Source organism: Larus michahellis, chromosome 11 (assembly GCF_964199755.1).
Source record: "Larus michahellis chromosome 11, bLarMic1.1, whole genome shotgun sequence".
NCBI classification, from domain to species: domain Eukaryota; kingdom Metazoa; phylum Chordata; class Aves; order Charadriiformes; family Laridae; genus Larus; species Larus michahellis.
In genome coordinates, this window is record NC_133906.1 from 2,083,128 (window position 1) to 2,096,491 (window position 13,364).

Consider the following 13,364-nt stretch of genomic DNA (forward strand, 5'->3'; position numbering starts at 1 on the left):
GTTACAAGGAAGGCAAAGCTTCGGTTCATCAACTCGCTCTGTACTGGCGCCTCTTTCTCCTGAGTAACTACTACTGAGTAGGTTTTCTTATAAGATGGGACTATAACGATTTCAAAATGATTTTTACTGTGAACTGTCTGTTAACTGAGGAGCTTTTCTCAAGTCTGTCTTTTGTTCATTTATTTATCACTCTTCCCTTGTTTCACATAATTTTCATCTAACAGCTATTATTTAGGTTGAATGTAAGCTATTATTGGACATGAACATAGAGCTGCCTGTGCCAGATTTGGGGCGGGTCTTAAACTTGTCTGATGTGTGAAAGTTCCTCACACAGCTTGTTCCTCAGCCAGTAGTGACTGCAGTGACAATTTTATGTACCAGAATATCGTGTGTGTCTTCCACGCTGGAGTTACTTCCTCAATCCGGAGACCATTCCTGACGTTCTTGCGAATTCTTTGTTGCTTGCAGGATTTTCCTTGGCTGGGTCAAAAGTGAGCTCCATGCTCCGAATTGTGGAAGAAGGTGGAAGAGGAGTGAAATTACTTGTTGATAAATTTTAAATTCTAAAATACATGTGTGTACGTGAGCACTGTTTGACCACCTTGGTAGTGAGCCACGGCTGTACTCTTCCAAAGACGGAGTGGAGTTGAAGAACTGGATGTTTCCATACTGAATGGTGTGCTTATAGACACTATAGCCTCTTCTTAGGCCTTCAAACTATGGGTGAAATTCTAGAAAGTAGAGAGTGTTTTCGCAGTTTTGGCTTACAGAGGGCATGACACTTAAGAAACGTCAAGATACTCTTGCTGTGAAGGGTTATGAATTTGTTGGTTTTTATGTCGTCTTACAGCTCATTTCCTATCCTCATCCCTCGTATAGCAGTGTTTATCTTTCGATGTTAAGTATTTAAAATCGACGCAAACGGAGTATGAGGAACAGAGTAGGATGCATTCTGAATAGTGTTACTCGTTAGGAGGGTTGTTTTCTCCTTCTGTGCTGCTTACCAGCTGGTAGGCACATCTAGATTCTTACTGCACCCGGAACGATTTTGTAAGAATGACCTTGCTGACCACGAGAAGCAACCTTGTGGCCTCTTCTGCCAAATGAGGGTTAATCTCCGAGCGATCATTACAGTCCTATGGGCATTTTTCATCTGCTTTACTGTTCGTCGTCTTGTATTTTACATAGAAGTGTAGTTAGAGGGAGCGGTGTAGCCGAGGGTGTGGCGACAGTATGTCCTAATGTGGCTAATGCCAGTATAATGTTCATTTATTTCTCGGGAGCATTACTCACAGGATTGGACTACTAGACATATAGAGGTATTTTTATCATGAACGGCTTTTTAGTGGAAGGTTTTTCTATAAGTCTGTCGTTTATTGCTTTATTTACCACTATTGTCTTACAACACAATAATGGGTTTCGATTTAACGTTAATTCTTTGAAGTGCGTGTAAGCAGTACCTCAGTAATGCAATCACAAACGTTGAGGAAGGGCGAGATTCTGCATAAATATCTGCTCAGGACGGGTAGGTGACCCTTTTGTATGTGTTTTTTCATCTGAAGTAGAGTGCAGCTAATTCTTTGTGAGGATGCTCTTGTTGGTGAAGAAAAGCCTGTTCTCACAGCGACATTGTGGCCAAGCGATCATTTGCTGATAACTGTTACAGTGGGAGAAGCTTGTGAAGGAGAAACTGAGTCCTGCAGTACTTGTCTTTGTATCTTTTGAGGGAATGTCGAGAGTGGCATAATTGGGAACGGAATTATCACCAGGACCCTGTGAATGGACATATTAGTCATCCATGGAGTTATGTCGTGTTTGGAGCAATAAGAGTTTTAGGAAAATCTGCTGTACCTGTAGTTTCCAAACTTGTGAGCTGTGTAGCACTTCAAATGATTCAGCTGGTCAAAATGTGCCCTGCTTTCTCCCTGGTCAAAGATTGAACAAAGATTTTTTTGTTTGTTTGTTTGTTTGCAGAGTCTTGCATTCTATGATTTTCTTTGCGTGTTGCTGAGAGCTGGTGTTATCGCACTGGGGAGGATCAAGTACTCTTTCATAGTTGCACTCAAGAGGGTTTGATCCTTTCGGTTTTCAGACCACCCCATGGCTGGAATGTTCTCTGTACTGTCAGTGCAAAGTACACATCGCTGTGTTTGTGTCATGGGTAAATTGCCTTCCTTAGTGCTGCCCTTCTGATTTTCTTCTTGCGACTTTTTTTGCCGTCTTTTTTTCTGCAAGGCTCTGAGTGTCCCGGAAAAGGTAGGTGACATGTCACGCACACCTCAAACATCACCACGGAGCAGTATACCACTTCTCTACAATTCTTGGAATATCACACTGGTAATTGAAGTATCCTGGGAGCATGGATACTTTTTTTTTGCTGCCCGTTCATGTTATTATTTCTATTTACTTACCCCGTTCACTGAAAGAAGCAATTTTGGAGAAATGCTTTAAATGCTGTGTCTTCCCAGTTCTAGAGCAAGAAGTCATGATGATCTCGGTGATTTGTAAAACTGGGAGCATGTACTGATAAAGTTGTTGGGAATAGGGCTTGCCATGTTCTCCCAGAGCCTCAATCACTCTAGGTGTATAAAATAAAAAGGATGTAATCAAGACTCTCCTTAAGGAAAAGGGCGGGTCTGGTGCTTCGTTTCTACAAGAGCTTCTCCTGTCAAGTTCTTTGTAGCTGCTGCTTCTCAGAGCTCGTAGGAATTAAAGAACTGGTCAAAGACAACCCGCAGCAATAGTAGAAGCTGTTGGAATATGTCAGACATTTGCTGTACTTACCTGCACCCACCTGTGCTTTGCTATACGAAGTCTGTGCGCTCCTCCACCGCCCGATAACACGTTCCCCAGCCAGACTCTTCATTTCCACTACAGAACGGAGCTGCTTGGCTCGCCTTTCCGCGAGTATGAGAAAACTCGCCAAACTGAAAGCTGAATCGCGCTTTTCGGTAGCCGATGGCGCCGACTCCCGGCAGATGCCTACAGTGCGGCTCGGAGGGCGGAGACCGAAGCGCCGCAAGGCATGGGCCGGCTGCGGTGTCGTGGCGGCGCCTCCGGGTGCCGCTGTTGGCCGACGTGGAGCGGCGCTGGTGCCGGAGCCGCAGCCGGAGCCGCCGCGGCGCCCTGCTCACGCAGCCTGCTGGCTCTCAGGGCGCCGGCCAGAGCGGCAGCGGCACCGGCAGCAGAAGCAAGAAGCGGCGAGGGGAGCAGCGGCGTCCGAGGCAGCGCCGAGAACTCTGCCCTCCGGCGGCCCCTGCTCTCGCTGGGGAGAGGTGCTGGAAGGGAGGGAGGGCGGAGTGGGTTGGAGACAATGGCTGTGAGGCAGAGTCAGAGGTGGCGGCGACCGGTCGTGCAAGCGGTGCCCCTGCCCGCTTTGCTGCTGATGTTGTGCTGCCGGGCGGCGGCGGAGCGGATCCGGTACGCCATCCCCGAGGAGCTGGGCAGAGGCTCGCTGGTGGGGCCGCTGGCGCGGGACCTGGGGCTGAGCCCGGCGGAGCTGCCGGCACGCAAGCTGCGGCTCAGCGCGGAGAAGCAATACTTCACGGTGAGCGGGGAGAGCGGGAACCTGTACGTGAGCGAGAGGCTGGACCGGGAGGAGATGTGCGGCGAGTCGGCGTCCTGCTCCGTCAGCTTCGAGGCGCTGGTGCAGAACCCGCTCAACGTTTTCCACGTCGAGGTGGCCATCCAGGACGTCAACGACAACGCGCCGCGCTTCTTGCGAGACAATTTCCAGCTGGAGATCAACGAGTTCACTTCTCCCGGCGCTCGCTTTGCCTTGGGCGTCGCCGAGGACGCAGACGTGGGCAGCAACTCGTTGCAGGGCTACGAGCTGGAGGCTAACGGGTACTTCGCGGTGGAGGTGAAGGAGAGGCAGGATGGCAGAAAGTTCGCAGAGCTGGTGCTGCGCCGTGCGCTGGACCGGGAGAGCGAGCAGAGCGTGCGTCTGGTGCTGACGGCGGTGGACGGCGGCGATCCGCCCCGCAGCGGCACCGCCCAGCTCTGCATCAACGTCACGGACGCCAACGACAACCCACCCGTGTTCGCGCAGGACCGGTACGGCGTGAGCCTGCGCGAGGACGCGCCGCCGGGCTCGACGGTGCTGAACGTCTCCGCCTCCGACGCCGACGCCGGCACCAACGCTCGCATCACCTACGGCTTCCAAGAAGCTCCGGCCAAGGTGCTTCAGAAGTTCGTGGTGGAGGCGGAGAGCGGGACGATCAGGCTGCAGGAGGCGCTGGACTTCGAGGACACGCGAGGCTACACGCTAGTGGTGGAAGCGAGGGACGGGGGCGGTCTGGTGGCGCACTGCGAAGTGGAAGTGGAGGTGCTGGACGTGAACGACAACGCGCCCGAAATCACAGTGACGTCGGTGTCGAGCCCGGTGCCCGAGGACGCGCCGGCCGGCACGGTGGTGGCCCTGTTGAAAGTGCGGGACCGTGACTCCGGGGAGAACGGTCAGGTGTGGTGCGAGCTGTCGGGCGAGGCGCCGCTGTCGATGGTGTCGTCGTCGGTGGGGTCGTACAAGGTGGTGACGGCGAGCGCGCTGGACCGCGAGCAGGCGTCCGAGCACCGAGTGACGGTGGTGGCCAGGGACCGGGGCAGCCCGTCGCTGTCGAGCCGCGCGTCGCTGGTGCTGGAGGTGTCGGACGTGAACGACAACGCGCCGGTGTTCGAGGAGGCGGCCTACAGCGCCTACGTGGCGGAGAACAACGCGGCGGGCGCGCCGGTGGTGCGCGTGCGCGCGCGGGACGCGGACGCGGGCGCCAACGGGCGCGTGAGCTACTGGCTGGCGGGCGGCAGCGCGGCGCCCTACGTGTCGGTGGAGGCGCGGAGCGGCGCGGTGTACGCGCAGCGCTCCTTCGACTACGAGCAGTGCCGCGAGTTCGCGGTGGCGGTGCGGGCGCAGGACGGCGGGGCGCCGTCGCGGAGCTCCACGGCCACGGTGCGCGTCTTCGTGCTGGACCGCAACGACAACGCGCCGCGGGTGCTCTGGCCGGCGTCGGGGTCGGGAGCGTCGGGGTCGGGAGCGTCGTCGTTGCCGGCGGCGTTCGAGGTGGTGCCGCGTTCGGCCGAGGCCGGCTACCTGGTGGGCAAGGTGGTGGCGGTGGACGCGGACGCGGGGCGCAACGCGTGGCTGTCGTACGAGCTGGTGCAGGCGTCGGAGCCGTCGCTGTTCCGCGTGGGGCTGCACAGCGGCGAGGTGCGGACGGCGCGGGCCGTGTCGGAGAGGGACGCGGCGAAGCAGCGTGTGGTGGCCGTGGTGAAGGACCACGGGCAGCCGGCGCTGTCGGCCACGGCCACGCTGCACGTGGTGCTGGCCGAGAGCTTGCAGGAGGCGCTGCCGGAGCTGAGCGACAGCGACGCCGTGTCCGAGCTGACATCTGATCTAAATCTCATTCTTGTAGTTGCGCTCGCTCTTGTGTCCTTGTTATTCGTTTTCACAGTCATTTTGGTATTGTTCTTTAAATGCCGACGGTCAAGGGGCCCTCCTGTTTTTATAACTTCTGATAAGGAATTTTATTCCAGCCTGGGCTCGAAGGCTCCGTACAACTATTGCAGCAGTACTCTGCCCTTGCCCTACTCCTACGAGGTGTGTTTAGCCTCCGAGTCGGGCCAGAAGGACTTCACATTTCTGAGACCAGGGACGGCAGTGCGGTCTGATTGTCTCCTGGCTGGGGAACCCGGCTCAGGCACTCGTTCCGGGAAGGGCCCTCCTAGCCCTCGGAGCTCGGCACAGGTGAGCTTTCGTCCTGGGGTCCCTCTCTGCGGACTTGTGTGTATCTTTTTCCCCTTTCCTGCGGTTGGGCGGAGAGCTCAACATCTCCTCACGGTCACTGCTCAATAGCTCAAGGTTGAGGTGTGCGTGTGTGTGAGTGTGGGTATGTGTATTGTGATTTGACTCTTCCTTTTGACGTGCCCAGTCTAATCCATGATTTGTTGGTTGTGTCCCTTGAGGACCGAGGACGCTTGTGAGTATGTTGTCAGTACTGCTGTCATACTCCAGGTGCGACTTTCACTGAGCCGAAGTGGTGGAGTGGACATGGGGTGGAACGGAGGCAAAGGGTCGTGGGATCCGAGGCTGAGACAACCATTTTGTCTTGTCCCAGTGACTGCTTCATTTATTGTGTCTGCCAGATTTAAGCACTTTCTGTGGTAACAATATGTGATCGATCCCGACTTATTCACTCAGTGAGGACAGCGACTCTGTAGTCCTCTGTTTTCTATTTCACCTGGCTTCTTTTCATACTCTGAACCCCTCAAAAGGAAAATGTTGTGTACACCCCTGACCTAACATTTCCTCTTCATCTGGGAGCCGGGGCTGGTGTCTCACTGTATCTCCAAGCACGGAGCCAAGCAGAGAATGCTTTGGACCAACAAAGCTTCTCTGGAGCACTGGCAGAGTTGGGAATAGCACTGGAGTGAGCGTCTCTGGATGGGGTTTGGCTTGAACCCGCCCCCAAAGGAATTGCTGGTGCTGGGGAAAGGGACCTTTTCCCTTAGCTGTTGCTCGTTTCCACTCCTCTCCCTCCAAATGGTGCTTTCAGGAGCTTCGAGGCATCACTTTCAGTATTCGGGCTTCCCGTCACAGTGGAAGAGATGTAATGTCTGCAGATGAGTAGAAATGTGGAAGATGGAAAATTTCAGTCTTCCATGCCTTTCTGAGATCTCTTCACTGTATGTAGCTATCCGCTGCTTGGACGTCCTACAACAGCTGGGATTAAGCAGACAAATGAATATGAATACGGGTCATGTGTGCACTCATATAAAGAGAATCTTCTTCAGAATTGCGATATGCATGCTAGAGAAATTGCTCAGTAAACAGAGTCTAGGAAAGACACCAAATGGGCAGTGGTTAGAAAAAAGATTCAGAGCTTATTTCAGAGAAAATAAGAAAATAAGTGGCTGAAGACTGTCTAAAGATTTGTCTCGGAGAGAGCTGTGGATTTTCTTCTTTTCAGATTATATGTAAGAGAGAAAGGTAATTGGGATTTGGTTGCGTAAGGGCCTATGGGAAAAGAAATCTGCTGTCAGCACTGTAAGCCTGCAGACGTGGTCTGCTGCAGAAGCGCTCCAAAATGGACAGAGAAGCATAACAGTTCCTAATTACATGCATAATGCAGCTGCGGTACGTAAAGCATATCGTTTTCCTCCTCAGTCTTTAAATTGCTCCAAAATTAAATTCTATTAAAATCCAGCGTTAGATGACTAACGTTGGATTTTATCGGCACGACGCCCATCCTTCTATCACGTTCTATGGGCTGGTGATAAGAATGGTAAGTGGCGCTGATATCTTTCGGCACCGATTATTCGGTAGAAAAAGAAATAGCTGAATATGCAGAGAGGAAAGACCGTGCCGATCCGCTTTATATCGTTGACTCTTCTCATATTGTCCTTTTGGGTGGATCCCGTGTGCTCACGGCAGTTGGCAGGACTGTGGGGGGCGAGGACACGTAGCCAGAATCTAGTTCCTTATCGCTGTGGTGTGTGCCGTGCCTCCCACGTTGGTGCGGGTGATTTGCAGCCGTTCCACAACGCGCTCAGGCACGATGAGCAGTGGGGTAACAAATAACCATCCACAGCATTTCTGAGACAGTTCTGCAGGGCGTGGAGACTTTCATCGTTTCTCTCGATGAGCGAATAAACGCCTGGGTGCTGATTTCCAGTCCGTTTTCTTTCCCAGACATCTTTGTCCCTTCCTTGTCAGGTTCGGCTGTGGGAAGACACCTGGTGTCGCAGGACGCTGTGTTTCTCAGCCACGGCCGGGTTTTCACAGGGCTCCTCGCACTCCCTTATCAAGCTCCCTTGGTCCCTTCCCATTGCACCCTGACAGCTGAGCAGTTGCGCGGGTGATGGACAACGAACGCCGAAATTGCGGTAGTTTTATCCGCATGGGCGCTCGAAAGGTGGGAAAACCCGACGTATCACGGGTTGTTGTTGACAGCAACAACGCCAAACGCAGGCAAGCAGCCCGGGAATTGGCTGTTTCTCGCCCAGGGGCTGCCGGTGCCGTGGTCTACGCGGCCCCGTGACCCTCCGGGCTGTTGCTGCACGGGAACAGGAACCGCTCCTGTCCGCGGTGAACCAGCACCTCGCAGACCGTGATTTCCCTGCGTCTGGCAGGTGGAAACAGGTATCGGGGAGTAAGCTGGAACGTGGCGAGAGCAGGAGGGTGTATTAAACCGAGACTTCTATGATTTGTCGGGGAAGATACCTGCTAGGACAGTGGTGGCGGTGGGGAGCGGGAGGAGCGATGCTCCCAGGAACCCCGCAGCAGGAGCTCCCCCGCGGGGTGACCGTGTGCAACGGCCCGAGGAGCTGCTCGTAACTCGGCAGCACGAAATCCGCGTCGTTTTGCCGGCGTCGCTGCTTTGGTGGCACATCGAGGGGCGACGTCGCAAAGCTGTGGGATGTCAAGAAGGGGCTGCCCAAGCACTTGAGTGGGCGGACCGGCATCCTGAAGGTCCCGAGGGACACTCGGAACTGGAGTATTGTGCCGGGGCTATCTCTCCCCGGTGCCCTGCGTTCCCCGGCCGACCTTCGCCACCCCTCGTCCCGTCTGCACCACACCTTTCCTTTTTGCTCCCACTACCTCTTTCCAACGAGGTTTTCCCTGGGGGGATCCGCCCCCCCGCTTTCTATACAGCCCCTTTTGGCGTCATCCTCTCCACCAACTCTCTTACACCTTCCTGCCCTCACACACAGTCCCCGTGCCCGATCTACGCTGCCAGCGCTCTCCCAGCCCGGTTGTCCCTATTAGCTGGGTTTCTCGCAGGGCTGCGCTCTCCCTTCAGGGTCAGACGGCTTCAAGCCCCGCTGCCTTCCGCCGGGGCCGCCGCTCTCCCTCCCGCCGGCGCTCAGCAGGCGGCTGCCCCGCAGCGGGGCTCCGGCAGCCCTGCGTTCCGTGCAGTTATTGACCGGGACTCTGTGTGCCGCTGTCGGCCAATGATGGAGCGGGGGGGATCTGGCGGCCCGGCCCCGCTCGGAGCCGGGATGAGGCGCAGACGGCCTCTGAGAGAGCCTGGGAGTGAGTCACGGCGGAGCCCTCACAGCAATGCCCGTGTCCCCGCCGGACGCCGCTTCCCGGGGCGCGCTGGGCAGCGGCATGAAGGGGCGAGCTGAGGATTTCTAGCCGGGGCGGGGGGACGAAGCGGGGAGCGCGGCCGTCCTGTGCGATGAACGGCGTTGCTGTAAGGAGCCGCGGGGTGACGACGGGGCAGGTACTGAGCCTCTTGCTTTTGTTCAGCGTTTCCGACTGGGTTTCCGCCGCGATTCGCTATGCGATTCCCGAGGAGGCGCGGAGAGGCTCTGTGGTGGGGAACGTGGTAGGCGACCTGGCGCTGGACCTCGGGCGGCTGCCGGGGCGCCGGTTGCGAGTGGTGTCCGGCGGCAACAAGAAGTACTTCGCAGTGGACCTGACGAGCGGCGCGCTGCTGGTGAGCGAGCGGATAGACCGGGAGGAGCTCTGCGGAGCGCTCTCTCCCTGCTCCCTCAGCTTTGAGATCGTGGTGGAAAACCCACTGGAGCTGTACAGCGGCGCCGTGGAGATCCAAGACATCAATGACAACGACCCGGTTTTTCCCAGCAGCCAGGCGAGGCTGGAAATCAGCGAGTCGGTGGCGGCCGGAGCGCGCTTCCCGCTAGAGAGCGCGCAAGACCCCGATGTGGGGATTAACTCTTTGCAGACCTACCAGCTCAGCGCGAACCCGCACTTTGCCCTCGACGTGCAGACGAGGGTGGATGGCAGCAAGTATGCAGAGTTGGTGCTAGAGAAGGAGCTGGACAGGGAGGAGCAACGGGAGCTGCACTTGGTCTTGACTGCGTTGGATGGAGGCAGCCCGCCACGGTCGGCCCACGTGCAGATCCACATTGACGTTGTGGATGCCAACGATAATGCCCCGGTCTTCAACCAGTCCACCTACAAGGCAAGCGTGAGGGAGAACACGGCCACTGGTACCCTGGTTGCTAGGATCAGTGCGTATGATCTGGATGATGGGCCCAATGGAGACATCATCTATTCCTTCAGCAGCCACACACCTGCCAAGGTACGAGAACTCTTTGCTCTAGACTCGGCCACTGGGGAGTTGAGGGTCAAGGGTCAGCTGGACTACGAGGAAACGAAGCTGTATGAGATTTACTTACAGGCTAAAGACAAGGGTGCCGTTCCTGGTGTGGCTCATTGCAAAGTGCTGGTGGAAGTTGTGGATGTGAACGACAATGCTCCAGAGGTAACAGTGACTTCTGTGTACAGCCCCGTGCCTGAAGACGCAGCCCCAGGAACAGTCGTAGCTCTGCTGAGTGTAACGGACTTGGACTCCCATGACAATGGTCTGGTGAACTGCTTAATTTCCCCTGGGATCCCCTTTATGCTCAGCTCCTCCCTCAAAAATTATTACACCTTGAAAACGAAAACAGCTCTGGACCGGGAAAAGGCATCGGAGTATAACATCACTATCACAGCCAGGGACTCAGGCTCGCCACCCTTGTCTGCAGTAAAACAGATCCTGGTACAGGTGTCAGATGTCAACGACAATGCGCCCAAATCTTCCCAGGACTCCTATGACGTCTATGTGCTGGAGAACAACATGCCTGGCATCCCCATCCTCAACGTGAGCGCCACAGACCCGGACCTTGGGCGCAATGCTCTTCTTTCCTATACCCTCTTGCAGGGTGACCCCACTGTAGGCCACATCTTCTCCATCAACCGGGACAATGGCACCCTCTACCTGCTCACCTCCCTGGACCATGAGGACCAGGTGGAGTTCAGCATGGTGGTGCAGGTCCAGGATGGCGGCTCTCCGCCTCTGGCCACTAATGTCTCAGTCAGCGTGTTTGTCACTGACCTCAATGACAATGCCCCAACTGTGCTGTACCCTCACCCCAACACCACCGCCACCTATACTGATGTGGTGGCACCAGGCAGTCCTGCTGGGCACATGGTCACCAAGGTGGTGGCGGTGGATGCAGATGCAGGGTATAATGCCTGGATCTCCTATACTCTGTTGCAGGCCACTGACCCCAGTCTCTTCTCAGTTGGTCTGCACAGTGGGGAGATCTTCACGGCCCGCCAGCTCCGGGAGGATGACGCTCCCCAGCACACACTAGTCATCCTGCTGAAAGACCATGGGGAGCCTGTGCTGTCCTCCAGTGCCACTGTCTCCATCTCTGTGGCCGAGATGGTCAAGGAGGTACTCACTGACCTCACTGATGTGGCACCTGCCAATGATCCCAGGAAGCATGTAACTTTCTATCTCATCCTGGCTGTGATTTTGGTGTCAGCAGCTTTCTTCATCACCATGTTGTCAGTGGGCATCTTCAAATGCTACAAGTGGAGGCAGTCAAAGGAGCTGTTCAACAGCTCCAGGAGCACCCTGTACAGGACACCGGGGCCTTTCCACCACATTGATGCTGTGCGGGGCGGCCTCACGCCACCCAACTTCTACCACCAGGTCTATCTCACCACGGACTCTCGCCAGAGTGATCTCCTGTGTAAAAAGCCCTTCACTTCCAGCCCCCTGGGGAGCCGCCAGAGCACCATGAGGAACGGTGAGCCAGGGCTGTACCACCAGATCGTGGGCACTGCCAGCCGGCTTCCCACACCTGCCGAGGTAATGTAGCTCCTTCCTTGGCATATCTTGGTGCCAGGCAGAGCCATGGTTCACTTGTGCCATATGCATATGGTAGCGGATTGGGGTTGGGGGGAACATCCAGTCACGCCGTGCCTCTAAAGAGTGGTTAGCTGTAGCTGAACACATCATCTTCAAAGTCAAATGTGCCGTCCTGAGTGTCAGTGACATTTGCATTGTGGTGAGCAGGGTCAAGAGAGTCAGTTTACCCAGATTAGTGAACATACATCTTTCAGATGAAGTTTTGGGTACGCCTTCTGTGTTTACCAGCGGAGGCTGAGGTCAGCTTGCAATCACCTTCAAATCCTTGGCAGAAAGTTTGCTGCTAATTGCATTTCCTTTTCTTTGCAAAATAAGAGCTGAGGGGAGAGCTGCGGCGTCAGGCCCTGGGAGGGGAACATAGCCTCTCTGCGTCGTGCCCTGGTGTAGGCTGGGGAGGTGGTGGTGCAAGTGGGGCTGGGAGCCACCAGCTGCCAGTGGAGCATTGAGGCATCGCTTCCCACAGTGTGGCATGCAAAGCTGAAGGACGATGCTGGTTCCTCCATTTGACAGACTGTAGCCACAGAGCAGTCCCTCCCGTCCATGCCTCACTTCATGTTTGATCCGTGGTGGTTCCGGTTTTGTTTCCATGGAAGTTTTGCAAGGATGTTCGCCTCAGGGTTGAGGGGGGAAGATTGCCTCCCCCGGCTGCTTGCAGGATCCGCTGAGCTGGACTGTGGCTCTGAGCAGGATGGTGAGTCCTCCACCCAGGTGTTATTTTAACAACCCTATTACAAGCCCTACACAATTTGTAATATGCGCTATCTCCAGGTGATGTCTAATGTCCTGACTGAACAAACTGCAGCTAGGAAGGCGTTTGCGCATGGCAGGCAGCTTCTGTGCTTCTTCCCTGGTGGGAATTGTGCAGCTTAATTTGAGAGCTTTCAATTACAGGAACACTTTGATCTTCAGAGACGAGCCTGCGTAGTGGATCCAGCAGAGGTGGTGGTGGGGGGAATCTGATGGGTTTCCAAGGAGGTTGGTGTCGGTAATGTGTCCCTTCCTGGGAGGCTGTCAGTAGGAGCGACTGATTCCTCAGAGCAGAAGGAAGTGAGGTGCAGCGGAAGCTGTGCGTGGGTGTGGGGCTGTGTGTGCTGCCTGCTCGCTGTGGTCGAATCACAGGCAGAGGCAGAAATCTCCCAGAATTATTTTATGCATTTTTTTTTTTTTTCCCTCTTGCATGTCTGCTCAGACTCAGCACTTCTGATTTGTGGCAGGTGGGAACTGCTGCGGCAGCTGCAGGAGCAAGTGTTCCTCTGCATTGTGTGGGTTTTGCTACAGCTGGGGACAAGGATGTCCCCTCCACCAAAGTGTCCTGGCAAGATGCCTCTAGGGGTGGGGGCAGTAAATGATTTGAGAGTGGGGACGGAAGGAGGTGATAAAAGGCAGGCAGTAAGCCTGAGCCCTAGACATGACTCCCCCCTACTGCCCAGTACTACACTGGAAAGGTACTGGTAGTGAAAAATCAACTGGCCTGGCTCTGGGTCCTGGATTTTCAGTCTTTGCGGTCAGAGAAGATTCATCCCAATGCCATGGACCATGTCAAGCCTGCAAAGGCTTTACACCTCTTTGCTCTGCAGGGCAACAGGCAGACCCCCAAGCTGATGCAGTAGGGATGCTGCTGGCCTTATCTGCAGCAGGTGATGCGTTCTGCCATGAGGTATTCTACCCTGCAGGATCTCCAGTGATCCCTTAGCT

General features: G+C 55.3%; 1 protein-coding gene across 10 annotated transcripts in view; it reads left to right on the forward strand.

Annotated features, from left to right (window-relative positions):
- Positions 1-13,364, forward strand: part of LOC141749887 (protocadherin gamma-C5-like) — a 280,377-nt gene that overhangs the window by 230,937 nt on the left and 36,076 nt on the right. For 2 of the 10 annotated variants that reach the window (XM_074604138.1, XM_074604142.1), the window contains exon 1: positions 7,892-11,609. The exons of 5 other annotated variants lie outside the window; for them this stretch is intronic. In XM_074604138.1, coding sequence (XP_074460239.1) covers positions 9,177-11,609 — 2,433 coding nt within the window. In that variant the 5' untranslated portion in view covers positions 7,892-9,176. Of the gene's footprint in view, positions 1-86; positions 5,741-7,891; positions 11,610-12,054; positions 12,361-13,364 lie in introns of those variants that run through there. 3 more of the 10 variants (XM_074604132.1, XM_074604131.1, XM_074604149.1) reach the window with 3 other exon arrangements.